This window comes from Ovis canadensis, chromosome 18 (genome assembly GCF_042477335.2).
Source record: "Ovis canadensis isolate MfBH-ARS-UI-01 breed Bighorn chromosome 18, ARS-UI_OviCan_v2, whole genome shotgun sequence".
NCBI lineage: Eukaryota > Metazoa > Chordata > Mammalia > Artiodactyla > Bovidae > Ovis > Ovis canadensis.
In genome coordinates, this window is record NC_091262.1 from 59557946 (window position 1) to 59585619 (window position 27674).

Here is a 27674-nt window from a genome sequence, read left to right on the forward strand (position 1 = left end):
GTCTATCATCCCTACCATTGAAAAAACAAAACATTTCATTAAGTCAAATATGTATTTTTCATTTAAAACTTTAGTTAAGATTGGAGGCATTTTCAGGGTGCGTATGGTAAACTGGAACTGTGTTAGTCACTCAGCTGTGTGCAACTCTTTCTCACTCCATGGACTGTAGCCCACCAGGCTGCCCTGCCTGTGGAATGCTCCAGGCAAGAATACTGGAGTTGATAGCCATTCCCTTCTCCAGGGGATCTTCCCGACCCAGGGATCAAACCTGGTCTCCTTCATTGCAGGCAGATTCTTTACCGTCTGAGCCACCAGGGAAACCCGCATATGGTAAAAAAAACAAATGTAAAACGTACTAGAGAAAAGTGCCAAGATAAAGCTTCCTTTCCTTTCATATTGCAAAAGTTTCAAGAATAATTTAAAGATTTTTGTGCAACATAGAAAATGCAAGTTGTCTGCAGAAACTAATTCAACAATAGTTTAATAGTGGTAATAAAAGTGCTTAGGTAAAGACATTTCTCCAGTTCCTGTAGCCTTAAAGAGGAGGAAAAGCCCTCAGGCAAAAGACCTTTTCACATCTGACAGTAACATCCTGGATGGCCTGGAAGCTCAGACAAGCACTTGGCGGGAAAAGAAAACATACAGACCAAAATCTCACAATCTGTTTCTGTTTAGTTTATAAACTGCGACCGAGTCTGGCAGCTTTCGTGCCTTGTGGGATTTGAAGTCCAGAGGGGAGAAACGATCAGGGTAGTTGAAGCTTCGAAGCCGGCGGCCCCTGCAGGTCTGAACAGTAAGGACTACAATTCCCGACACACACCGCGAGGCCGCGCCGTAATTACCGGCAACCAACCGGACCGGAGCAGGATTAGCTCCATCCCCCGGCTCGGGAGGACTGCCTCCACCAATGGCAGAGCTCTCACCGCTGAGCCTGCGGGTTAGGTTGTGAGGCTCCGGCGGGGGCGGGGAGGAGCCGAGGGGGTTCTGAACGAGCTCGGCGGCGGGGTGGGTCGGGGCGTTCGGCGCGCCCTTCATTGAAGCGGCGGTGGCCGGGCTGGGCGCCGGGAGTGGGAAGCGACGGCGCGGCTGGAAAATGCCAGTCCATTCCCGAGGGGATAAGAAGGAGACGAACCATCACGATGAGATGGAGGTGGACTACGCCGAAAACGAGGGGAGCAGCTCCGAGGACGAAGACACCGAGAGCTCGTCGGTCTCCGAGGATGGAGATAGCTCAGGTACGAGACCCAGCGGGCTGGGACCCCGAGTCCTCGCGCCAGGCTAGCGAAAGGCCGCTCTCCACACGCCGGCAGCTGCGTCCTGCTGGGAGAGCGGGGCGGGGAGAGAGGGAAGGGGCGGAGACTGGCTCCCGGCCCTCCGTGGCACCCAAACTGTTCGCGGGGCGCTGCCCAGCTCCTGGCGGGTCCCGGTTGGCGGGGCGGAGCGGGGCAGGGCGCGGGCCTGGACTCGTCCAGCTCACGGACGCTGCTTGGTTCTGTTCTCGATCCGCCCCGCCCTTGGGACCTCCGGGTAGTGCCTCGGGCTATCCGGAGCGGAAAATGTCCCGCATCTTATCTGGGAGACGCTAGAAATGCCTCCTCTCCCCACACCGCTGACTTCTTATTTTTGCACCTTTGCAGCCCTTCTCAGCGTGTGTGGGTTGTCAGGAGCCGAGGGTACTCGCTCTTGGCTGGTTTAGAATTTATTAATGTCAGCTTCCAAGTCAGCGTGTCAGTCAGTAGTTGACATTCGTCCTCTTTCGGGGGGCTGACGTGGGAGCTGGGTCATCTGCATCATTTCTGTGAACTTTTCAAGACTGAGAAGAAGAGCCCAACATCAGGACTGATTTTAGATCTTCATATGCTTATCAATAACTGGCTGATTTTGGCAGCTTTGAAGTTCTCCAAATCTTTTCTTCCCTTCAGTCTTTTCTAACTTTGTGCTGTTTCAGATTTTTTTGTTTGTTTATTTGTTTTTGTTTTCTGTTTTGAAGGGAGTGGGATGGGGTAGAGTGGCGGGGGGTGGGGGGAGCAGGTTAACACCATAAAGCATTTTTTGCAGTCTTTTAGGAGTGGTTATTTTAAAAAGAGATGAAATTTATGATTACCTGGGTTCCTTTCCTTCTATCCATACGACGAAGATGAGACTTATTTCTTTGTTTTGGCCTGATTTTGGCTATGTGAAGCAAGGATTGATGACAGGTTAACAACAGCCTATCATCACCATGACACTCTCTTTTTTTAGGCTTCCCTTTCAAAGAAAACCTCCGTGGAAGTATGTAATTTAAGTCAATAAATCAGCCACCCCGAATAAGTGTTTCTGAGTGACTTCCTTTTGCAGTATTGGGTTCTACTCAGTGGATGGTATAAATAGTTATGATCTGACCACAATTAAACAGCTGTCATAGGTCACCACTTGAATCAATTGCCAAATGAACGCTTATTTATAAACAATGCTGTAGAATTTGAGAGGTAGAGGACATCTTTTCAGTACAGGATGGTCAGCCAAAGCTAGTGGGATTACCTAATTATCTTGAGGAATGGGCGGAATTTGGATTGGAGTGGTAAAGTTCAGGTGTTTCTATAAAAGAAGGAATATAAGAAAAAGTGCAAGGCGAGAGCTTAAGCCTTATTTAGAAGAGTGAGAAAACCAGTTTGGTTGGGAGAAGGATTTGAGCTAGAAAAGGAAAAGATATAGGTGTTAAAGACTTCAGAAAAAGCAGAAAGTGGGATTGATGACTACCAGTTTAGGAGTCGATGTAAGAAGAAAAACCCAAATACAAAGAGAATGGTGGTCGTTTGAACAAAAATAGAAAAAAAAAAGATTTGAGATGAAGATAGAAGATAAAGTATTACAGACATGTTGTTTTTGAGGTCCTGATGGTGTATTTGAGTCAGAGTGCCCAACTGACAGGTGGTAATGTGGCATTGGAACTTGCCTGGGATGGGAAGTATAATTTGGAACTCATCTGCTTAGTCATGAAAATAGGTGAGATTTCAAAAGTGAGGATTACAGAGAACATCTCTACTATACGTGAGTATGTTTTCTGGATCTGTAAAACATTTTATTTTCACATGTTCTTTGTTTTTGTTTTTATGGGAGTCAGGATCTTTCAAAATGACATTTACTAAAATTCTGCCTTTCTAATTTTTATGTTGATCCTTGTGGGCTTTTGTTTTTAACTGTCTTTTGTTCTATCCCCCCAAATAATGGACACATTAATTTATGAAGAATATGATAATAACTTGAAGCACAAGTCAGATTTTTTAAGCACAAAGAAATTAAATAAATTTTCCAGTTGCATGTTGCTTTTGCATCTCTTTTCTACCATTTATCTTGCATGTTAAACTCCCACAGTTTTATTCCTCTCCAGCCTTGGTACTGGGCCAGTCTTAAGGCTACAGAAAAATTCCATCCAGAGATATTAGGGAGTGAGTCATCTTGAGGGACCACATTTTAAAGAGTCAAGGAATAAGCTCTTAAGAGCCAGAGATAATTTTAATCTGTTTCAGAAAAGTTAAAAAAAAAATCATACTTTCTTGCTGTAGAAAGTAACTGGACATAATTTAATTTTTTCTCATATTTTGACCTTTATTTGATGATGATCAATACAAATATCATTTTGTGCTTAAGTTATTCTGATGTTGTCAACTATATGTGATGTATTGATAAAAACAGACAATGTGAAATATAGGAGAGAGCTGGTAGCTATCAGTTGTTTTCCTTGAAAAGTTTGCTTGTCTTCCTCCTTCCGCTTTCTCACTGACTGACAGAAATTTGGGGAGAGGGAACAGTGGTAGCCTACAAGTAGGAAACCAAGATACTCTGTGGTAAACATAATGAGATTAATTTTCTTTTTTTATTTGACTTGCAAATTATCTGTGTGAGCATTCCATAAGTGGAATTCCATAAGTGGAATTCCATAAGTATTCTTGAGCAATATTAACCTTTAAAGGACATAATCATTTTGGTGCTTAAGTTCTGGTGAGTTGGTGGAAAACAAGCTGAAAGTGGATTAATTACTTTATAGTCATAGTTTAAGGTCAACCTTTCTCTTTTTGGCGGTGCTACAGCATGTGGGAGCTTAGTTTCGTTCCTTGACCAGGGATCGAACCTGTGCCTCTTACAAGTGGGAGCACCGTCTTAACCACCGGACCCCTGCCCCATCAGCCCTTTAATAAAATGATTTAAGAATGAATAAAGAGGCTTCCCTGGTGACTCAGTGATAAAGAATCTGCCTGCCAATGCAGGAGACACGTTTGATCCCTGATCTGGGAAGATCCCACATACCAGGAAGCAACTGAGCCTATGCACCACAGCTGTTGAGACTATGCTCTAGAGCCCAGGAACTGTAACTACGTAGCCTGAGAGCTGCATCTGTTGAAGTCCGGGCGCCATGGAGCCTGTGCTCTGAATCAAGAGAAGCTGCCACAGTGAAAAGCCCGTGTGCGCAACTAGAGAGTAGCCTCCACTCATTACAGTTAGAGAAAGGCCCGCACAGCAACAAAGACCCAGCACAGCCAAAAATAAATACATAAAATTATTTTAAAAAGCGGATAAAATTGAGAATGTCTAGCGATTGTTTTAACTATCTGTATTTTACATTAAATCTACAGTGGAAATTATTTTTGATAAATGTTTAAGTCCTAATGTAGTTTTTCTGTTTTTTTTTTTCTTTAACCATTTGAATTAACCTTCAGATGTATTTGGAACATAACATTAGTTTTAGCTTTGATATTTGCATTTTATTAACAGAAATGGATGATGAAGACTGTGAAAGAAGAAGAATGGAATGTTTAGATGAAATGTCCAATCTTGAAAAACAGTTTACCGATCTCAAGGATCAGTAAGTAGTAATTTCTGAAGGTCACTGTTACTGAATCTCAACCTTGTCACATGTATACTAGCATGAGAGAAATTATATTCATTCTAAACTATTTTCCTTTTTGTTTTTTATGGGACTGACTGACCTGAAAAAGGCTTCAACACTTGTTTTCCTGTTGAAGGCCTCATTAACTAATCAAGGGTTTTGAGGCTGGTTTTGGGGGGGATTTAATGAGATTTTTATGTGGGTATTGGTTATGAAAGTGTTTTCCTTGGATTGCTGTACCCTTGGTTCTAATACGCTTGATTCATTCTTTTGTTAAATAACTGGATAAAGATAACATTTTTTAAAAAGTTTGAGAATAAGAGTTAATTTCCCAGAGATGGCATGGTGATTTTTATTTATATCTTAACATTGGATAATGTATACATTGCATGTTTTCACATGCATTGTTTAGTTTGCTTCTCTGTAAGGTTGGAAGATAGTTTTGTCTCTCATTTGCGCTTGAGAAGATTGATGCTCACAGAGGTTAAGTGATTTGTTCATAGTTTATCAGAAGGTGATAAATTAAGCTAGGCTTTGCCTCTTAGGTGCTATCATGTTCCTTCCACTAAGGCACATTACTTTGGAGGAATCGTAGTGGAATCACAGGCCCTGAATCCAGGCTTTCTTGACAGATTTTAAAAATATAATAATAGATTCTTTACTATCTACTGTAAAGATTGAATGAGCAGTATATAAAATTCTCAGCCATGTGTCTGGCATGTAGTATGTGTTTATAGATACTGTTTTTTCCCCCTCTTTATAATGCCAGAACTCTTATGTAAAGTTGGTAATGCACGAAGGGGCTCCAGTGATTGGAGAGAATAGAATAGATGCAGATTTTAAAGACATCTGAAAGGTGAACGTTCAGTGTAAGGTCATGGGGCATGATATACTTTAGGAAACGTAAATGAAAGGGAGAAACCTTTGAGCCCATAGATAGCTTAACTTATTCAGAAGCTGCCTCTTCAGTTTATGGATTCTTTGTGATTTTGCTGCTTATTCTCTTTCTCCTACTTCTTCCCTAGAGAGGCCCAAAGAAGAGATGAAAGCCCATTTAATATCTGGAATTGCCAGCCTGAAATAAGACAGATTTCGTTACCAGATGAATCCTGCTGTTTATGCCATTTCTGGTGTTAACTTTCATTGGTATTAGTGATAAATATATAGATAATGTTCTATGCTAGTGTGACAAATTGATATAAGCAATCCAAAATAATCCATAGTGTAAAATTTTGCCTTTAAAAAGCATGATGCTTTCAATGCTAAAGATTTACATTGTTAATTTGAAGTTAAAATTAGTTTGGATTCCCAAGAATCCATTGTTTGGGCAACATAGAGAGTTCATTCAGTTCATTTGGGATCATTCTGGAAAAGAGGAAGCAAATTTGTATTTTAGCATAAGAAATCCATGAACGAGTGATTCTTAAAGTTATTTAAGATATATATGTTGAGCTTTTATAGAGCCCTTTTGGTTATCCAAGAAATGAAAATTGTTGTAAAGCTCTAGTATACTATATTACATAGGAGAAGTTTGCATCTAGTGAGTCATTTGGTCTAATCTTGTTCCCCTTGGGGCAAGCAGTTGCCTTGGTTTTTGCTTTCTCATGGCTCACCATGATCACCAGCCAGTTCCCCTATCAGCCTTATTCATTTCTGAAAGTATTAAAAGTAGACTCATTAACACTATTTAATAGGATTCTTTCTCAAGGAATTGGTATAAATATGTTTTTGAAAAAAAAAAATCTTGGCATAAGGTTTATAATTATTTTTTTGTCTCGCCCTGTTGCTTTGTTTTTTATTTTTGTCTTCTCATACTGTGTATCTCTTTAAGCTGTCTCAAATCCTCTTTGGAAGAGGTGGGAAATACATTAATAATAATAATAATAATAAATACCCTGCTTTGTCTGTTCTAGCACTATAGGGCACATATTAGCACTCTTTTCCTAAGGCAAAAAATCCACAGTTTGCAGTATGTAAAGTGGTGGAAGGTGAGTTCTTCCACCTTCTTAAAAAGAAAGAGGGACTTGTCCCACCCAAGTGTCCATTCATTTCAATGTTCAGCATCCAACAAACATTAATTAGCTTCTATTCTGTGAATAGTATTGTGGTTGCTGCTGCAGGACTCATGATCCTTGCCTTTGATGAGTTTATACTTGATTCCAAGGTTGTAGAAATTATACTGATTTTGGGGAATCTATTCTTTTAAAAGTGAGTTAATTGAACAATGTTAATTCGCATATCCTCTTCATTCAGGATGTTCACCTATTCAGGATACTTTATTATCCATATTTTATGTGAGTTTGATGTTTTTCAGGTGCAGTCATCTTTTGTATTAGTTTTTTAGCATTTTGTCTGAAGTTGTATTTATAATTTAAAAACTATTAGTATCGTGTTATACTTTTCGGATTTCATACATTGTATGTTGAGTTTTAGAAAAGTTTAACCCAGACATGATAGTGTATTATTCTGGAAGTTGATTCAGATAATTTATCCTTTCTGGTTTTAAAAAAAGAATATTAACTAGTTATTAACTAGTATGAACATTCAAACTTGCTTTATTCCTTTAAAATCATTATATAAATCACTATGCTAAATATAATGATCAGTAATAGACAATATTAGTTGTCTTAGTTGTATTAGTTGGTATTTTCAAGAGGAGAGAGTGGAATGTTACATGAATGCCAAGTATCATCATGTTTTCAATAGTCAACTGCTATTTATACAAACAACTATAAGCATAATCAGTGGTTTCTTCTGGGAGTTACTATATGCCATCCTTGTGATGTATTATGACATAGTCACCTATGATGCAGTAATAAATGGCAAAAATTTTTTTTACATGATGATCTTAAATCTGCTTTGAGATTTTAGGATATCTTTGAAATGCCACAAAACCAGGGTTAGAAGTGCTTCTCATAAAGAATGACAGTTTCGACATTTTCTTGTTAAAAAAGTTCTATCCTGCAGGACTATTGGTAAAAATAAACATTGGGTTGCCTCACATACCATCTTTGATAATCAAGCTGAAGGTATTGATATGCAAGCAGTTACATTAGGCCTGTTTGCATGTAGACTCATAAAAAGAGCAACGGGGATTCTTTGCCCCACTTTTCACTTCCCCATCTGCCAAGCAACTCATGTTGTTATAGCTTCTTCATTCGCAGTCTAGATGAGCTGGGTATGCCAGGTCTTAAGTTCCCTAGGCTTTGGTTTTACCTTCATCACTCTGCTTCTTCTTGGTTCTCTTAAAAATTAAGTAGGCTGAATATTTTTAAACTGACTCCTTTTCAGGAGATTTGGAGGGGAGGCAGGGAATTATTTATTTTTGACAGCTAATAATGCCTGTATCTAAATTACTCAAAATAATTTGTTCCTTTTAAACTCAGTGTTTATTTGACCTTTTCTCTTAGAATTGATTTATTCTGCAGTGAAAAACACCTACAGTGTCCAGCGGTAGTTATTTTGGTTGTATTTTTTTGATTTGTAAATTAACCATTAAAAAGTGATATGTCTAAAAAATAGAAAAACATTTCTTTGTGATTATTTGCATAAAAGTCAAATGACGTAACTGTGTTCTTGTCACCTGAGATCAAGGAAAAAATATATTCAGTAGGCTATTAGAATATGAATGATATTAAGAGATAATGTATAGAAATGATAAATTGTTAGCCTTTGCTGGGCCTTTAAAATTAATATCTTAATTTTTGCTTTGTTAAGACTTTATAAAGAACGATTAAGTCAGGTGGATGCAAAACTACAAGAAGTCATAGCTGGAAAAGCACCAGAATATTTGGAACCACTGGCAACTTTACAAGAAAATATGCAAATTCGTACAAAGGTAGCAGGTAGGAAAGTGAAACGTCTTTTCCATATAGTAGAATATGAATTCTTCAATAGATTTAAAAGGTGGTTGTTGTTAATAGAAGTACAAATGTATCTACGTTGAACAGAATATTATACTATCAGTCAGCCCACAGTTATTTTAATTTATTAAATGCCTCCTGCTTTCCTCTGCTGCTGTGGAGCGTTAAAAAAAAAAAGCCCTCAAATTGCTCACAGTGTTGTTGAAAAGATATTTCCACATGTGAAACAGAAACCAGGATATTTTCATTAAGAGATACTGTTAACACCGTAGTTTATTTTTCTATTAATGTTCAATTTAAGTCCTCGTAGTATTTTTCATCTTTAAGAGTGATAAAGAGTTCTTATTTATAAAAACATTAAAAAAAATTTGATCAGGATGTTACAGAACAGGGAGTTAACCTTCAAACCTGTAGTTCAGCTATAAGTTTTTATTTTGAAAAGTTTGATGATGCATTTGTGATTATGAATAAATGGAGGTGTATTTTATTTGTATGGTTAAATTTCAGTCTTCTGTTTGTAACTGGCCTCAGAATTGTGTCCTACCATGCCTAACAAAGGATATATCTATTTGAAGATCATTTAATGATTTTTCATCGTCAAACTAAAAACTGAAATTTACTGAAGATGCTGATTGTTTTCTTTTTGGGGAACAATAATTGATCCTCATACACCTGTTACATATTAATAATACCTACGGCATTGTTGATAATAGGTTCTTCTTATACTGAATCCTCCTTAAACCAAATTTTAGTCTTGAGTGCTTAACATTAAGTATATAGATAATGTTATGCTTAATCTGCTATTTTTGCATATTGACTTAGCACATCCTTAAAAGTAAACATGTCCTTACTTTTCTTTGACATTTGAAAAGAACTAAGTGAGACTTCCTTAAGTTTTGAAAATATTACTTGAGTCAGTTATTCACTTTGCTACGAGGTGGCCTCCTGTACTTTTTGAGTGTACAAAGAGTAGTGTGTGTGATTGTGTTGCTGATGGCATAGTTCCAGATATCTGTTCCTTGCCTTTACTGTACAAGAAAAAGTATTACAGTTCTAGAGGCAGCTATGGCATAGAGTTAAGTATGTACATCTAGACCTCTTTGCCATTTTTGTGATGGCGTATTTGCATGGCCTACTTTCTGTGTTTTTTTAAGGGTGCCTATTTTATGCAGTGGTCTCGGTACCTCTAAGTTAAACTCGAACATCTATCCTCTAGGTAAAGCTCTGTCAGGAGCACTCAAACATCGTGTTATTTTATAAATTTTCTTATATTAGTTTGTACATTGAGTCTTGGAAGCTTCGGACTCTATTTTGTTTCGATGGTTATGGTATCCAGTTGTTAGTTTGAGTATATATGATTGAGAAACCAGAGTTTTTTTTTACTGTTTCCCTTATGAATCCTGAGACATTGTTTTTCATAGGTGAAGAGTTTTATTTTTGTTTTAATCATTCTCTAACAAGCATTTGGAAATATTTTTTAGAAAAATGGCTAAGAACTAAAATTCGCACTGTAGTTTCTCTCTAGCTCTTAGTTTTGTAGTCTTCTTTGATGTATATTTTGACTGAGCCTTGTTATTTTTAGTTTATAAAGGTAAAGTTAGACCCACCAATTTCTTCTTGATCCATTTTATAAAATAGGACAGAATTCTTACAGGGAAGTGATAATGAAACTCCTTATTGCTAACATAATCAGAGTAATTGTGTTTGGTTGCAGGAATCTATAGAGAGCTCTGCTTAGAATCTGTAAAGAACAAATATGAATGTGAAATTCAAGCTTCTCGCCAGCATTGTGAGGTACTGTTATTTTGTTTAACTTTTAAGCTGATTTCAATTCTTCAAGTCTTCTTCTGAGTGCAGCAGTTAAAAAAGTAAATGAAACAAAATTGAATAGTACTTTAGCTCAGCCCACTTATGCAATTTTTTTTAATACAGTTTCATTGGAAGCTATATTGGAAATGGGACACAAAGAATCATACAAAAGAACTAAGTGATATAATTTTAGAAGTTTTGCAGCTGTCACCTTAAAAAGACTTTGTAATATTTATGTCATCTGGCATCACCAAAAGTAGTATAATTAGTATAATGTTAAAGACTCAAAAAATGTATATCCGGTAGTTATATTAACTTCTCAATTTTTTGATCTGTCTCCACATCTTAGGGCAAAATTCTCTATGGGGGAAAAATGGATTCTCTATGTTCTGTTTATTTTTAATAGCATTGGAAAACATAGTGTTGATTTTGCAGATTACTTTTCATAAGGCCTAGACAAGATCATAAATAACTAGGGAAAATAAGAACAAGCTCTGTGATGATTCTTATCTTAATGTACCATATCTTTATAAACTATTAAATTACTGAGAGTAGATAGATATAAAAATGATGGAGCTTGTGTCATTTTCTTGGTTATAACTGAGATGAAACATTTTCTTTTCTAAGAAGTACCTGTACCTATCTTTTGCCTTTATGTTGAGCTTTTAGTCTTTTCCTCATTGACTGTAGGGATTCTTCATATATTCTGGATACAAATGCACTGCTGGTTATAAGCTTTGCAAATATTTTTACCCAGGCAGTGGGGAATCTTTTTCATTCTTTTTGATGACCTTTTAAACAAAATTTCACATTTTAATGTGGTTGAATTTATCATCTTTCCTTTATAATACTGTATGTTTCTTGTGTTTTCCCCACTTTGAGTAAAACGATATGTTTTCTTTTAAAATTTGAAATTTGTTTTTTGTTGCTAAACTACTTTTAATTCATTTTTGTGTGTGATTAAAGTATGGATCTAATTTTACTTCTTTGCTTTTGGATAGGTAATCTCACTGTTTATTACATACTTCATTGTTTCCCCACTAATCAGCAGTTCCATCTCTTTTTTATACCAAATATCCATGTATGTGCTGGCTTGTTTTTAGCGTTTTTTTTCATCTGTTCCAGTGGTCTGTTTGGCTCTTCTTGCACCAGTATCACAATTTCTCTATTTGCAGCTTTCTTTCTAGTAAGTTGATGACTCAATAGCCTAATAATTTTACCTTGCTCTTTTCCTTCTTACAGATGTTATTATTATTAATTATATTTGTTGTTTAGTAACAGCTTTTTAAAAATTACCTTTTTTACTTTTTATTTTCTGCTGCTGCATAGAAAAGTGAGTTTTATATATTGATACTATATCCAACCATGTTACCCTTTCTTAATTTAGAGTGTAAATAATATAAGTAAATCATCATATAGTAATAATGTGATTTGTGAATAATGCTGCAGTGAAAGTGATGTGTGTATTCTTGGCACCCTTGGTGAAGTTCAGTTGACCATACATGCATGGGTCTATTTTCAAGGCTCTCTATTTCTGTTCCGTTGGTCTAAGTTTTATTCTGGTACCATATTGTTATAATTACTGTAGTTTTATAATATGTTTTAAAATTAGGAAACGTGAGGCCTCCTCACATTTGTTCTTCTTTCTCAAAATTGTTTTGTCTACTTGGGGTCCTTTGTATTTTCATATGAATTTTAGGATTGTTTTTTCTATTGCTGTTAAAAAGTCATTGGAATTTTAATAGAGGTTATATTGATTTTTTTAAATTGCTTTGGGTAGTATGGACATTTTAACAATAATAAGTCTTCCAATCCATGAACATGGGCTCTCTTTCCACTTATTTATGTTTTTCTTAATTTCTTTTATCAGTGTTTTATATTGTCAGTATACAAGTCTTTCAGTTTAGTTTATTCCTAAGTATTTTATTGTGTTAGATACTCTTGTAAATGAGATTTTTAATTTCCCATATCTCCTTAATTCTATCAGTTTTTGCTTTATATATGTGTGCATATATATATATATATATAGAGAGAGAGAGAGAGAGAGAGAGAGAGAGAACTTCCCTGGTGGCTTAGACAGTAAAGCATCTGTCTACAATGCAGGAGACCCAGGTTCGAGCCCTGGGTTGGGAAGATCCCTTGGAGAAGGAAATGGCAATCCACTCCAGTACGATTGCCTGGAAAATCCCATAGACAGAGGAGCCTGGTAGGCTACAGTCTATGGGGTCGCAAAGAGTCGGAGACGACTGAGCGACACAGAGAGAGAGGAAGAGGGAGAGAGAGAGACAGAGAGTCTGTATTAGCACACACATATTAAAATTTTTGTGTTTTTAATGAGTGTAACATTTTATCCTTTTTTTATACCTTCTGTCTCTGTAATGGTGATTTTTGCCTTAAAGTCTATTTTGTCTTGACAGTTAAAGCAGGTACCCTAGTTTTATTTGGCTTGGCATCTGCCTGATAAGACATTTTTTCATTCTTTATTTTTTTTATCTTTTCACTTTTTTCTGGCCTTGTATTTTAGATGTATTACTTATAAATAACATATACCTTGATTTAAAATAAAACTAACAATTTTTGTCTTTTAACTGATAAATTTAGTCCAATTATTTTGATACATAAGCCCAACCTATTCTGTGTTTTTAATTTGTTATGCTTTATCCTTTTATAAAATTCTCTCCTGACGTTTTTTTGGTAAGTATGTGTGATGTGTTGAGTTTTAACATTACATCAGAAATTTATATCCTCTATTTCTATTTTATTGATTACCTCCACATTTTCCATTTCTATATTTTAAAGCTTATCTTAAATTTTCAGTATACATACCTCCATTAGTAGAATCTAAATACCAATCAATGGCTCTGTTCTCCTCAATAAAATTCCTATATAAAGGATCTTAGAACTCTAACTGCAGTTACTCCCTCCCAAATTACAAGTTATAGTTGTTCACAATTTCTTACCTTTCATACTTTAGATGAGATGTTACTTTGATCTCATAGATTTAGTTGTGTTTAAGTTTATCCATATTTTATTAATACTAGTTACTTGTTCACTGTTTTTTAATTATTAATTTGTCTGTATCAGATCTTAGTTGTGGCATGTGGAATCTTCACTGCTGCATGAAGGATCTTTCTCTGTGGTGCTCAGGCACTAGAGAGCGTAGGATCAGTAGTTGCCATATACAGGCTTAGTTGCCTGGAGGCACATGGGATCTTAGTTCCCCAACCAGGGATCGAACTCGCGTCCCCTGCATTGGAAGGTGGATTCTTAACCATTGGACCACCAGTGCAGCCCCTTGTTAGTTGTTTTTGAGTTGCAACCCTTCCCTGCAGGTTTATGTTTTGCTTTTTGAAGAATATCCTAGGCATTCCTTCCCTGAAAGTCTTTTAGTTCAGTTTTTCTTTGTTCAAAAATAGCTTTATTTGTAAATATTGTGGAACAACAGTTTAGGGGGTTATAACACTCTAGGATGACAATTATTTCTTGTTAATATTTTTAGGATCTTGCTTTCCACAGTCTGTGCTAGAAGCCTACAGTCATTTGTAGGTAATTTTTTTCCCTTTCCCTCACTGGCTGCAAAAACTCTTCTCTTTGTTGTTCTTCAGTTTCTGTACTGTGTGTCTCCACAGGATTATTTTTCTCTCCTGACTTGGATTTGTTGTGACTTCTGCATCTCAGAATTTGTTTTCCATTCATTCTCTTTTATATTTATTTTTTGTTTGTTTTTCTGGCCGCAAGGCATGTGGGATCTTAGCTCCCTGACCAGGGATCAAACCTGTACCGCTTGCATTGCAAGGCGAAGTCTTAACCACTGGACCAGCAGGGAAGTCCCTCCATTAATTCTGGAAATCTCTCAGCTGTTAACTTTTCTGGTATTGCCTCTCTTCCATTGTCTTTACTTCCATCTTCTGAAACTCTAGTAAGTCATATGTAAGTCCTCATTCTGTCTTTCATGCTGCTTAATAGTTAATTCATATTTTTATTCAGTAAGTCATTATCAGACCTTCTTAGAGCCTAATTCTGCTGTTTCTTATTTCTGCCAAACCTCACAGTTTGCTTATTTCATGATTCTGGAGGCTTTATTGGTAGGAATTCTGCGAGCCTTGGACAGAAGACGTGGCTCTTCAGATTGTGTGTATGTGTGTGCGTGCATATGCTGAGTCATGTCTGACTCTTTGCAACCCTGTGGACTGTAGCCCTCCAGGCTGCTCTGTCCACGGGATTCTCCAGGCAAGAATACTGGAGTGGATTGCCATTTCCTCCTCCAGGGGATCTTCCCAACCCAGGGATCGAACCGTCTCTTGTTCTCCTGCTTTGGGAAGCAGGTTCTTTATCACAGTGCCACCTGGGAAGCCCCCTTTAAATAGTATCTGCTTTTTTTTCTGCTGAGTTGTTTTAGCCAGTATCCTCATCTGCCACCAGCACATGACTGCTTCAGTTTTTTGGCTTAGGATTTTCTGTGTTTAAATCTCAGATATGTAGAAATCAGACCTGAGATGATATATGTTTAGGGAAAACTTTTTTCTCCACTTATGCTCTATGCTGAGACAGATTTCCCTCAGGTGGATCGTTTAAGTCAGCCTTTTCATAAAATGTAGTAACCCTTCAGAACCGTACGGGGATCTCAGTTACCTCCAAGATCTTTCTCTTTTAACCAAACAGCCATTAAAAACCATGCTTCCGCTGTTCAGTAACCAGCAAGTACCCTCAAGGAGACCACAGTTTCAGTATCAGGTTAGCATGCTGGTTTCTAGCTCCTTGTTTACGTTTGATCCTTGGGGATATCTCTTATTTTCTTGAGAGATTAGCTATATCTTTAAAAAGATTTTGTGGTATTCTATCTACAATGTCTAGAGGTGTTGGGAGTTTTATTTAATTTTGTTTTTCGTGAATATCTAGTGCTTCTTCATAGACTAACTCTCACATCCATACATGACCACAGGAAAAACCATAGCCTTGACTAGACGGACCTTAGTTGGCAAAGTAACGTCTCCGCTTTTGAATATACTATCTAGGTTGGTCATAACTTTCCTTCCAAGGAGTAAGCGTCTTTTCATTTCATGGCTGCAGTCACCATCTGCAGTGATTTTGGAGCCCAAAAAAAGTCTGACACTGTTTTCACTGTTTCCCCATCTATTTGCCATGAAGTGATGGGACCGGATGCCATGATCTTCGTTTTCTGAATGTTGAGCTTTAGGCCAACTTTTTCGCTCTCCACTTTCACTTTCATCAATAGGCTTTTGAGTTCCTCTTCACTTCTGCCATAAGGGTGGTATCATCTGCATATCTGAGGTGATTGATATTTCTCCCAGCAATCTTGATTCCAGCTTGTGTTTCTTCCAGTCCAGCGTTCCTCATGATGTACTCTGCATATAAGTTAAATAAGCAGGGTGACAATATACAGCCTTGATGTACTCCTTTTCCTATTTGGAACCAGTCTGTTGTTCCATGTCCAGTTCTAACTGTTGCTTCCTGACCTGCATACAGATTTCTCAAAAGGCAGGTCAGGTGGTCTGGGAAGAATTGATGCTTTTGAACTGTGGTATTGGAGAAGACTCTTGAGAGTCCCTTGGACTGCAAGGAGATCCAACCAGTCCATTCTGAAGGAGATAAGCCCTGGAATTTCTTTGGAAGGAATGATGCTGAAGCTGAAACTCCAGTACTTTGGCCACCTCATGCGAAGAGTTGACTCATTGGAAAAGACTCTGATTCTGGGAGGGATTGGGGACAGGAGAAGAAGGGAACGACCCAGGATGAGATGGCTGGATGGCATCACTGACTCGATGGATGTGAGTCTGATTGAGCTCCGGGAGTTGGTGATGGACAGGGAGGCCTGGCGTGCTGCGATTCATGGGGTCGCATAGAGTCGGACACGACTGAGTGACTGCACTGAACTGAGTGTACTACATTGCCATAAATAAAAATCAACAAGATACATTTAAGTAATGTTTTTTCTTAGGCAATTGTATTGATATTCTTTCTCTTCCATGGTTTTTCAGCTTTGAAAGTCCTCACTTCTTCATAGAGATGCTGAATATTTACCTCAGTCTCTTCTGGTTTAGTTATGGTTTGATGTTTTAAATGTTTAATATATAATTACTACTATAATTAATCTGTTTAATTATATAATTAATCTGAAAATACTCACCAGTGGTTCAAGGGCATTTTTAGATAGGAAATAGAAGGTGAATAGGAACTTTAAATATTTAGAGTGTTATGTGTTTTACATTCACTTTCATTTGAATGCTTACAGCAATTTTATAGAATAGGAATTGTCTTGATTGTTATGAATGGGTTAACAAAGACTCAGAGAGTTTAAATAATTTGCTTGGGAGTCACACAGTTAATAAGCAGCAGAACAAGGATTGAAATCCTTTGTTTATTTTTCTAGTTATTTATGTAGTTTAGTGTTAAATCTGAACTTTGTCATACAAGGCTTTGTATCTGCTTATTCCTTAGTTCTTCATTTGACTCATATGTTAATAATGGAAATAACCCGAGGGACGAGGGAAGTGGGAAGAAGGAAGACATACTGCCAGTTGTCAGAATAAAAGATTGATTAGCAGCAAATAGAAAAGAAGGGCCAGGGTCAGAGACTAGACAGGTTCATGCAGGTATGCACACAGAGAGTGTTCCAAAAACCACAGAGGCAATCAAGGCAGCAGATGGTTTGTGTCAAATTAAGGAAGAAAATCATATTTATAGAATACTATAATGTGCCTGAAACACTAAGTTGGGTAGAGATACTTTATTTAGGTTATCTCATTTAAGCCTCCCCATAGAGCTGGAAATGAGTTTTAAGATGTGATGGCAGGTGGTAGCAAGGTTTCAGCCAGGCCCTTAGGGTTCAGGGTTAGCATTCCTATTTTTAAAAATTGGTGAGAGCTCTTCAGAGCTCTGATTTTTTTTGATTTTCAATTCATTTGATTATTTTTTCTGATTATAACATTAATAAGTGTTTGATGAGAAAACTAGAGAAATAAGTCTAAAGAAGAGAATAAAAGCAACCATAATCTTACTAAGCAGAAGTAATTACTGTTAATAAGTGTGCATGCATGCTCAGTTGCTCAGTCATATCCAACTTTTTGTGACCCCATGAACTGTAGCCCACCAGGTTTCTCTGTGGATTTCCCAGGCAAGAATCTGGAGTGGGTTGTCATTTCCTTCTTCAGGGGATCTTGCCAACCCAGGGATTAAACCTGAATCTCCTGTATGCAGGCAGATTCTGTATCACTGAGCCACCTGGGAAGCCCTAAGTGTGTGTATGTTTGTATAATTGTTTTTCACATAGCTGGTGTGACTCTATGTATACTATTTGTATCCTAACTTTTTAATAAGCAGCATTTCATAAGTTTAACCTTATTGCTCTAAATACTTTTTTTTTAAGGGTCACTTTGTGTTTTTTATTTTTAAAAATTGGAAGATGGTTCTTTTAAGGTGCTAGCCTGCCATCTTCTTGATCAGCTGGCCCCCTAAAAAGGTCTCTTTCTGCCTCAGCCCCTTATCTGTCAGATTCATTGGCCTGTTGTGCAGTGAGCAGATCAAGCTTGGACTCAGTATCAATTTGGCTTAGCCAGCCAGGAGCCTGCTGCTTGTGTCTAGCTGATACTAATCAAGGAATATTGGGGCAAGACCCTAGTAGCTGCTGGGACCATTTGTCCTGAAGTTCTTTTCTTTCAAGATTCCCTGCAGTGACCTGGCTGCCCCCAGTGCTTGGCAGTTGAGAAAAGGAACAGACAAACTTCTACTAGTTGACAGACTGGGATTTTGTTTGTAGGGATTCATTAATGAAAAACCCAGCCCTGCATGAGATAGATCTATAATCTCTTCAGAAACTTGACATCTTCCAACTCAGTTCAAAATTGAGTGAGCATCCAGGAAACCACTGGCTCATTCACTGCTCTGATGAGGTCTTAGCTTTGGAACACAGAACAATGCAGAGTTATGCACTTAAAGCTCAGAAAAGGATGCAGAACAGTATGCGCTAGATCAAGCCACGCTCCTTAGCACTTTAAGAGATGAAGCCATGAGCCTTTGGAGTGGGAGCACTGGCTCCAAGACCCTAGGCTACCAGAGAACTAACCCTCAGTTCAGTTCAGTTCAGCCGCTCAGTTGTGTCCGACTCTGCGACCCCATGAATCGCTGCACACCAGGCCTCCCTGTCCATCACCAACTCCCGGAGTTCACTCAAACTCACATCCATCAAGTGATGCCATCCAGCTATCTCATCCTCTGTCATCCCCTTCTCCTCTTGTCCCCAATCCCTCCCAGCATCAGAGTCTTTTCCAATGAGTCAACTCTTCTCATGAGGTGGCCAAAGTACTGGAGTTTCAGCTTTAACATCATTCCTTCCAAAGAACACTCAGGGCTGATCTCCTTTAGAATGGACTGGTTGGATCTCCTTGCAGTCCGACGGACCCTCAAGAGTCTTCTCCAACACCACAGTTCAAAGCATCAATTCTTTGGTGCTCAGCTTTCTTCACAGTCCAGCTCTCACATCCATACATGACCACAGGAAAAACCATAGCCTTGACTAGATGGACCTTTGTTGGCAAAGGAATGTCTCTGCTTTTCAATATGCTGTTGAGGTTGGTCATAACTTTCCTTCCAAGGAGTAAGCGTCTTTTAATTTCATGGCTGCAGTCACCATCTGCAGTGATTTTGGAGCCCCCAAAAATAAAGTCTGACACTGTTTCCACTGTCCCCATCTATTTCCCATGAAGTGATGGGACCAGATGCCATGATCTGCGTTTTCTGAATGTTGAACTTTAAGCCAACTTTTTCACTCTCCTCTTTCACTTTCATCAAGAGGCTTTTTAGTTCCTCTTCACTTTCTGCCATAAGGGTGGTGTCATCTGCATATCTGAGGTTATTGGTATTTCTCCCGGCAATCTTGATTCCAGCTCGTGTTTCTTCCAGTCCAGCGTTTCTCATGATGTATTCTGCATATAAGTTAAATAAACAGGGTGACAGCATACAGCCTTGACGTACTCCTTTTCCTATTTGGAACCAGTCTGTTGTTCCATGTCCAGTTCTAACTGTTGCCTCCTGACCTGCATATAGGTTTCTCAAGAGGCAGGTCAGGTGGTCTGGTATTCCCATCTCTTTCAGAATTTTTCACAGTTGATTGTGATCCACACAGAGGCTTTGGTGTAGTCAATAAAGCAGAAATAGATGTTTTTCTGGAACTCTTGCTTTTTCGATGATCCAGCAGATGTTGGCAATTTGATCTCTGGTTCTTCTGCCTTTTCTAAAACCAGCTTGAACATCTGTAAGTTCACGGTTCATGTATTGCTAAAGCCTGGCTTGGAGAATTTTGAGCATTACTTTACTAGCATGTGAGATGAGTGCAAATGTGCGATAGTTTGAGCATTCTTTGGCATTGCCTTTCTTTGGGATTGGAATGAAAACTGACCTTTTCCAGTCCTGTGGCCACTTCTGAGTTTTCCAAATTTGCTGGCATATTGAGTGCAGAACCAACCCTAGGTGGCATCAAATAGTGAGAACTCACACAAAGGAAACCTCTAGAATACAAGACACTGCATCACCCAACCACCAATAGCACCCTGTGCAGGATGCCTCATCTAAACAACAAACAAAACAAAAAATACAAACCACATCATCAGTAGACAGGAGTACCACCTCATCCAGCCTTGTCCATCCGAGGAAAAACAAACAAACAAACATGCAGCAGAAATCTCACCCTATATGAAGGTTACACAAACCACTGGGACCAACCTTAGGTGGGGAGAAACCAAAAGGAAGGAAGAATTCTACCTTGAAGCCTGGGCAAAGAAGACCTCAAGTACAATAAATTAAAAAAGAAAAAATGAAAAGGCAGAGAAATACCACACAAATGAAGGACAAACTAGAAACAAGTCCAAATAAATGAAGAGGAAATAGGCAAACTGCCTGAAAAAGAATTCAGAATGATGATAGTAAAGATGATCAAAAACCTTGAAAACAAGATGGAGAAAATGCAAGAATCAATTAACAAAGACCTAGAAGAATTAAAGAATAAATATGCAGGACAAACAACACAATTACTGAAATTAAAAATACTCTAGAAGGAATTAGTAGCAGAATATCTGAAGCAGAAGAACGAATCAGTGAGCTGGAAGATAAAAGGTGGAAATAACTTCTGAAGAGCAGAATAAAGTAAAAAGAATGAAAAGAATTGAGGATAGTCTTAGAGACTTCTGGGACAATATCATATGCACCAACATTCGAATTATAGGAGTCCCAGAAGAAGACAAAAATAAAGGGTATGAGAAAATTTTTGAAGAGATTGTAGTTGAAAATTTCCCCAACATGGAAAAGGAAATAGTCAATCAAATCTAAGAGGCACGAAGAGTCCCATACAGGATAAACCCAAGGAGAAACATGCCAAGACACATACTGATCAAACTAACAAAGACTAAACACAAAGAAAGAATATTGAAAGCAGCAAGGGAGAAGCAATAAGTAACATACAAGGGAAACCCTATATGCTTAACAGCTGATCTTTCAGCAGAAACTCTGCAGGCCAGAAGGGAATGGCAAGATATATTTTAAGTACTGAAAGGGAAAAATCTACAACCAAGATTACTATACCAAACAAGGATCTCATTCAGAATTGATGGAGAAATAAAATGCTTTTCAGACAAGAAGAAGTTAAGGGAATTCAGTACCACTAAACCAGCTTTACAACAAATGTTAAAGGGACTTATATAGTCAAGAAATACAAGAGAAGGAAAATGATCTTGGTACGGGGAGGGAGGAGGGAGGGGGGTTCAGGATAGGGAACACGTGTATGCCTGTGGCAGATTCATGTTGATATATGTCAAAACCAATACAATATTGTAAAGTAATTAACCTCCAATTAAATTTATATTAAAAATGGCAATAGGAACATATATATCAATAATTACTTTAAACGTAAATGAACTAAATGCTCCAACCAAAAGACACAGATGGCTGAATGGATACAAAAACAAGACCCATATATATGCTGTCTACAAGAAACCCACTTCAGATCTCAAGACACATATAGACTGAAAGTGAGAGGATGGAAAAGTATATTCCATGCAAACGGAAAGCAAAGCTGGAATAGCAATCCTCATGTCAGACAAAATAGACCTTAAAGAAGACTACAAGAGATAAGGAAGGACACTACATAATGATCAAGGAATCAATCCAAGAGGAAGACATAACAATTGTTAATATCTATGCACCCAACAGAGGAGCACCACAATGCTATGACACTAGAAATCTGTTACAAGAAAAAAACTGTAAGAAACACAAATACATGGAGATTAAACAACATATTTCTAAATAACCAACAGATTACTGGAGAAATCAAAAGGGAAATAAAAAAATTTCTAGAAACGAATGACAAAACTCAAAACCTGCGGGATGCAGCAAAAGCCGTTCTAAGAGGGAAGTTTACAGCAATACAATCCTACCTTAATAAACAAGAAGAACATTGAATAGACAACCTACTTTACAGCTAAAACAACTGGAAAAAAAATTAGTAGAAGCAAAGAAATCATAAAGATCCAAGCAGAAATAAATGAAAAATGAAATAAACAGTAGTAAACATTAATAAAACTAAAAGCTGATTCTTTGAGAAGATAAACAAAATTGAGAAACCTTTAGCCAGACTCATCAAGAAAAAGAGAAGAATCAAATCAACAAAATTAGAAATGAAAAAGGAAGCATTGCAACAAACAGTACAGAAATACAAAGGATTATAACAGGCTATTATGAACAACTATGTGGCAATAACATGGATAACCTGGAAGAAATGGACGGATTCTTAAAAAAGTTCAATTTTACAAGTTCAGTTCAGTTCAGTCGCTCAGTCGTGTCCGACTCTTTGCGACCCCATGAATTGCAGCATGCCAGTCCTCCCTGTCCATCAGCAACTCCCAGAGTTCACTCAGATTCACGTCCATCGAGTCAGTGATGCCATCCAGCCATCTCATCCTCTGTCGTCCCCTTCTTCTCCTGCCCCCAATCCCTCCCAGCATCAGAGTCTTTTCCAATGAGTCAACTCTTCACATGAGGTGCCCAAAGTACTGGAGTTTCAGCTTTAGCATCATTCCTTCCAGAGAAATCCCAAGACTGAATCAGAAAGAAATTATGAACAACCCAATTACAAGCACTGAAATTGAAGCTGTGATCAAAAATCTCCCAAAAAACAAAAGCCCAGGACCAAATGGCTTCACAGGAGAATTCTGTCAAACATTTAGAGAAGAACTAAAGCCTATCCTTCTAAAATTCTTTCAAAAAATTGAAGAGAAAGAATATTTCCAAACTCATTCTATGAGGCCACCATCACCTGATACCAAAACCAGACAAAGACAACACACAAAAAGAAAACTACAGGCCAGTATCACTGATGAACATAGATGCAAAAATCCTCAAAAAATTTTAGCAAACAGAATTCAGCAACACATCAAAAAGCTCATACACTATGATCAAGTTGGGTTTTTCCAGGGATGCAAGGATTCAATATATGAAAATCAATGTGATATACCATATAAACAATTTGAAAGATAAAAACCATATGATAATCTCAATAGATGCAGAAAAGGCCTTTGACAAAACTCAGCACCCATTTATGATTAAAACTCTTCAAAAAGTGGGCATAGAAGGAACCTACCTCAACATAGTAAAAGCCATATATGATAAGCCTACAGCAAACATTATTCTCAGTGGTGAAAAACTGAAAGCATTCCCCCTGAGATCAGGAACAAGATAAGGGAGTCCACTGTCTCCACTATTATTCAACATAGTTTTGGAAGTCCTAGCTATAGCAATCAGAGAAGAAAATGAAATAAAAGAAATCTAGATCATAAAAGAAGAAGTAAACCTCTCACTGTTTGCAGATGATATGATACTATACATAGATAACCCTAAAGATAGTATCAGAAAATTACTAGAGCTAATCAGTGAATTTCTCAGTTCCAGGATGCAAAATCAATATGCAGAAATCACTTGCATTTCTATATACTAGCAATGAAAAATCAGAGAAATTAAGGAATCAATCCCATTCACCATTGCAACAAAAATAATTAAATATCTAGGAATAAACTTACCTAAGGAGACAAAAGAACTGTACACAGATAATTATAAGACACTAATGAAGGAAATCAAAGATGACATAAACAGATGGAGAGAGATTCCATGTTCCTGGGTAGGAAGAATCAATATTATGAAAGTGGCTGTACTGCTAAATGCAATCTACAGATTCAGTGTGATCCCTATCAAATTACCAGTAGCATTTTCCACAGAACTAGAACAAAAAAATTTCACAATTCAAATGGAAATACTACAGACCCTGAATAGCCAAAGCAGTCTTGAGAAAGAAGAATGGAGGTGGAGGAATCAACCTTCCTGACTTCAGATTATACTACAAAGCTACAGTCATCAAGACAGCATAGTACTGGCACAAAAACTGAAATATAGACCAATGGGACAAGATAGAAAGCCCAGAAAGAAGCCCATGGACCTATGGGTGCCTTATTTTTGACAAAGGAGGCAAGAATATACAATGGGGCAAAGACAACCTCTTCGATAAATGGTGTTGGGAAAACTGGACAGCTGCATGCAAAAGAGTGAAATTAGAACACTTCCTAACACCATACACAAAGATAAACTCAAAATGGATTAAAGACCTAAATGTAAGACAAGAAACTATAAAACTTTTAGAGGAAAACATAGGCAGAAAACTCAATGACATAAAGCAAGATCCTGTATGACCCACCTCCTAGAGTAATGGAAATAAAAGTAAAACAAGGGGGACCTGATTAAACTTAAAAGCTTTTGCACAGCAAAGGAAACAAGGTGAAAAGACAACCCTCAGAATGGGAGAAAATAATACAAATGAAACAACGGACAAAGGATTAATTTCCAGAATATACAAGCAGCTCATACAACTCAATGCCAGAAAAACAAACAACCCAATCAAAAAGTGGGAAAAAGGCCTAAACAGTCATTTCTCAAAAGAAGACGTATAGGCAACTAACAAACACATGAAAAGATGCTCAACATCGCTCATTATTAGAGAAATGCAAATCAAAACCACAATGAGGTACCATCTCACACTGGTCAGAATGGCTGCTATCAAATAGTCTACAAACAGTAAATGCTGGAGAGGGTGTGGAGAAAAGGGAACATCTTGCACTGTTGGAGGGAATGTAAGTTGATACAGCCACTATGGAAGACGGTGTGGAGATTCCTTAAAAAACTAGGAATAAAACCAGAATAAAACCAGCATATGACCCAGCAATTCCACTCCTAGGCATATCCAAAACTGAAATAGGCACATGTAACCCATTGTTTATAGCAGCACATTTGTAATACCTAGAACATGGAAGCAACCTAGATGTCCATTGACAGATGAATGGAAAAAGAAGTTGTGGTGCACACACAATGGAACATTACTCAGCCATAAAAAGAAATGCATGTGAGTCACTTCTGATGAGGTGGATGAACCAAGAACCTATTATACAGAGTGAAGTGAGTCAGAGAGAGAAAGATAAATACCGTATTCTAATGCACATATAGAATCTAGAAAAATGGTACTGAAGAATTTATTTACAGGGCAGCAGTGGAGAAACAGACATAGAGAATGGACTTACGGACATTGGGAGAGGGCAGGAGAGGGTCAAATGTATGGAAAGAGTAACACGGAACTTACATTACTATATGTAAAATAGATAGCCAACAGGATTTTGCTGTATGGCTCAGGAAACTCAAACAGGGGCTCTGTATCAACCTAGAGGGGTGCGGTGGGGAGGAAGATGGGAGGGAGGTTCAAAAGGGAGGGGTTATATGTACACCTGTGACTGATTCATGTTGAGGTTTGACAGAAAACAGCAAAATTCTATAAAGCAATTATCCTTCAGTAAAAAATTTTTTTCTTCTAGTTTTATGAAGATGTAATTGACATATAGCACTGTGTAAGTTTAAAGTGTACATCACAGTGATTTAATTTACAAGCATCATGATATCATAAGTTTAATGGGCAGCCATCTCATATAGATATAAAATTAAAAAAATTAAAAAATAAATTTTTCCTTGTGATCAAAACTCTTAGGATTTACTCTTAACAACTTTTGTATATAACACATAGTGCTATTAATTATATTAATCATGTTGTACTTTTTTTTTTTTTTTAATTTTTAGTTTTTTATTTTTTAAATTTTAAAATCTTTAATTCTTACATGCATTCCCAAACATGAACCCCCCTCCCACCTCCCTCCCCAGAACATCTTTCTGGGTCATCCCCATGCACCAGCCCCAGGCATGCTGCATCCTGCGTCAGACATAGACTGGCGATTCAATTCACATGATAGTATACATGTTAGAATGTCATTCTCCCAAATCATCCCACCCTCTCCCTCTCCCTCTGAGTCCAAAAGTCCGTTATACACATCTGTGTCTCTTTCCCTGTCTTGCATACAGGGTCGTCATTGCCATCTTTCTAAATTCCATATATATGTGTTAGTATACTGTATTGGTGTTTTTCTTTCTGGCTTACTTCACTCTGTATAATCGGCTCCAGTTTCATCCATCTCATCAGAACTGATTCAAATGAATTCTTTTTAACGGCTGAGTAATACTCCATTGTGTATATGTACCACAGCTTTCTTATCCATTCATCTGCTGATGGACATCTAGGTTGTTTCCATGTCCTGGCTATTATAAACAGTGCTGCAATGAACATTGGGGTACATGTGTCTCTTTCAATTCTGGTTTCCTCGGTGTGTATGCCCAGCAGCGGGATTGCTGGGTCATAAGGTAGTTCTATTTGCAATTTTTTAAGGAATCTCCACACTGTTCTCCATAGTGGCTGTACTAGTTTGCATTCCCACCAACAGTGTAGGAGGGTTCCCTTTTCTCCACACCCTCTCCAGCATTTATTGCTTGCAGATTTTTGGATCGCAGCCATTCTGACTGGTGTGAAGTGGTACCTCATTGTGGTTTTGATTTGCATTTCTCTAATAATGAGTGATGTTGAGCATCTTTTCATGTGTTTGTTAGCCATCCGTATGTCTTCTTTGGAGAAATGTCTATTTAGTTCTTTGGCCCATTTTTTGATTGGGTCGTTTATTTTTCTGGAGTTGAGCTGCATAAGTTGCTTGTATATTTTTGAGATTAGTTGTTTGTCAGTTGCTTCATTTGCTATTATTTTCTCCCATTCAGATGGCTGTCTTTTCACCTTGCTTATATTTTCCTTTGTTGTGCAGAAGCTTTTAATTTTAATTAGATCCCATTTGTTTATTTTTGCTTTTATTTCCAGCATTCTGGGAGGTGGATCATAGAGGATCCTGCTGTGATTTATGTCTGAGAGTGTTTTGCCTATGTTCTCCTCTAGGAGTTTTATAGTTTCTGATCTTACATTTAGATCTTTAATCCATTTTGAGTTTATTTTTGTGTGCGGTGTTAGAAAGTGATCTAGTTTCATTCTTTTACAAGTGGTTGACCAGTTTTCCCAGCACCACTTGTTAAAGAGATTGTCTTTACTCCATTGTATATTCTTGCCTCCTTTGTCAAAGATAAGGTGTCCATATGTGTGTGGATTTATCTCTGGGCTTTCTATTTTGTTCCATTGATCTATATGTCTGTCTTTGTGCCAGTACCATACTGTCTTGATGACTGTGGCTTTGTAGTAGAGCCTGAAGTCAGGCAAATTGATTCCTCCAGTTCCATTCTTCTTTCTCAAGATTGCTTTGGCTATTCGAGGTTTTTTGTATTTCCATACAAAGCTTGAAATTATTTGTTCTAGTTCTGTGAAAAATGTGGCTGGTAGCTTGATAGGGATTGCATTGAATTTGTAAATTGCTTTGGGTAGTATACTCATTTTCACTATATTGATTCTTCCAATCCATGAACATGGTATATTTCTCCATCTATTAGTGTCCTCTTTGATTTCTTTCATCAGTGTTTTATAGTTTTCTATATATAGGTCTTTAGTTTCTTTAGGTAGATATATTCCTAAGTATTTTATTCTTTTCGTTGCAATGGTGAATGGAATTGTTTCCTTAATTTCTTTTTCTACTTTCTCATTATTCGTGTATAGGAATGCAAGGGATTTCTGTGTGTTGATTTTATATCCTGCAACTTTACTATATTCATTGATTAGC

At 37.6% G+C, this 27674-nt stretch overlaps 1 protein-coding gene across 1 annotated transcript in view; it reads left to right on the top strand.

The window, feature by feature from the left end:
• The first annotated feature begins 462 nt into the window (after positions 1 to 462).
• Positions 463 to 27674, top strand: part of BRMS1L (BRMS1 like transcriptional repressor) — a 47720-nt gene continuing 20508 nt past the window's right edge. Inside the window, exons 1-4 of the mRNA XM_069558742.1 lie at positions 463 to 1235; positions 4753 to 4843; positions 8585 to 8712; positions 10445 to 10524. Coding sequence (XP_069414843.1) covers positions 1094 to 1235; positions 4753 to 4843; positions 8585 to 8712; positions 10445 to 10524 — 441 coding nt within the window. The 5' untranslated portion in view covers positions 463 to 1093. The remainder of the gene's footprint in view (positions 1236 to 4752; positions 4844 to 8584; positions 8713 to 10444; positions 10525 to 27674) is intronic.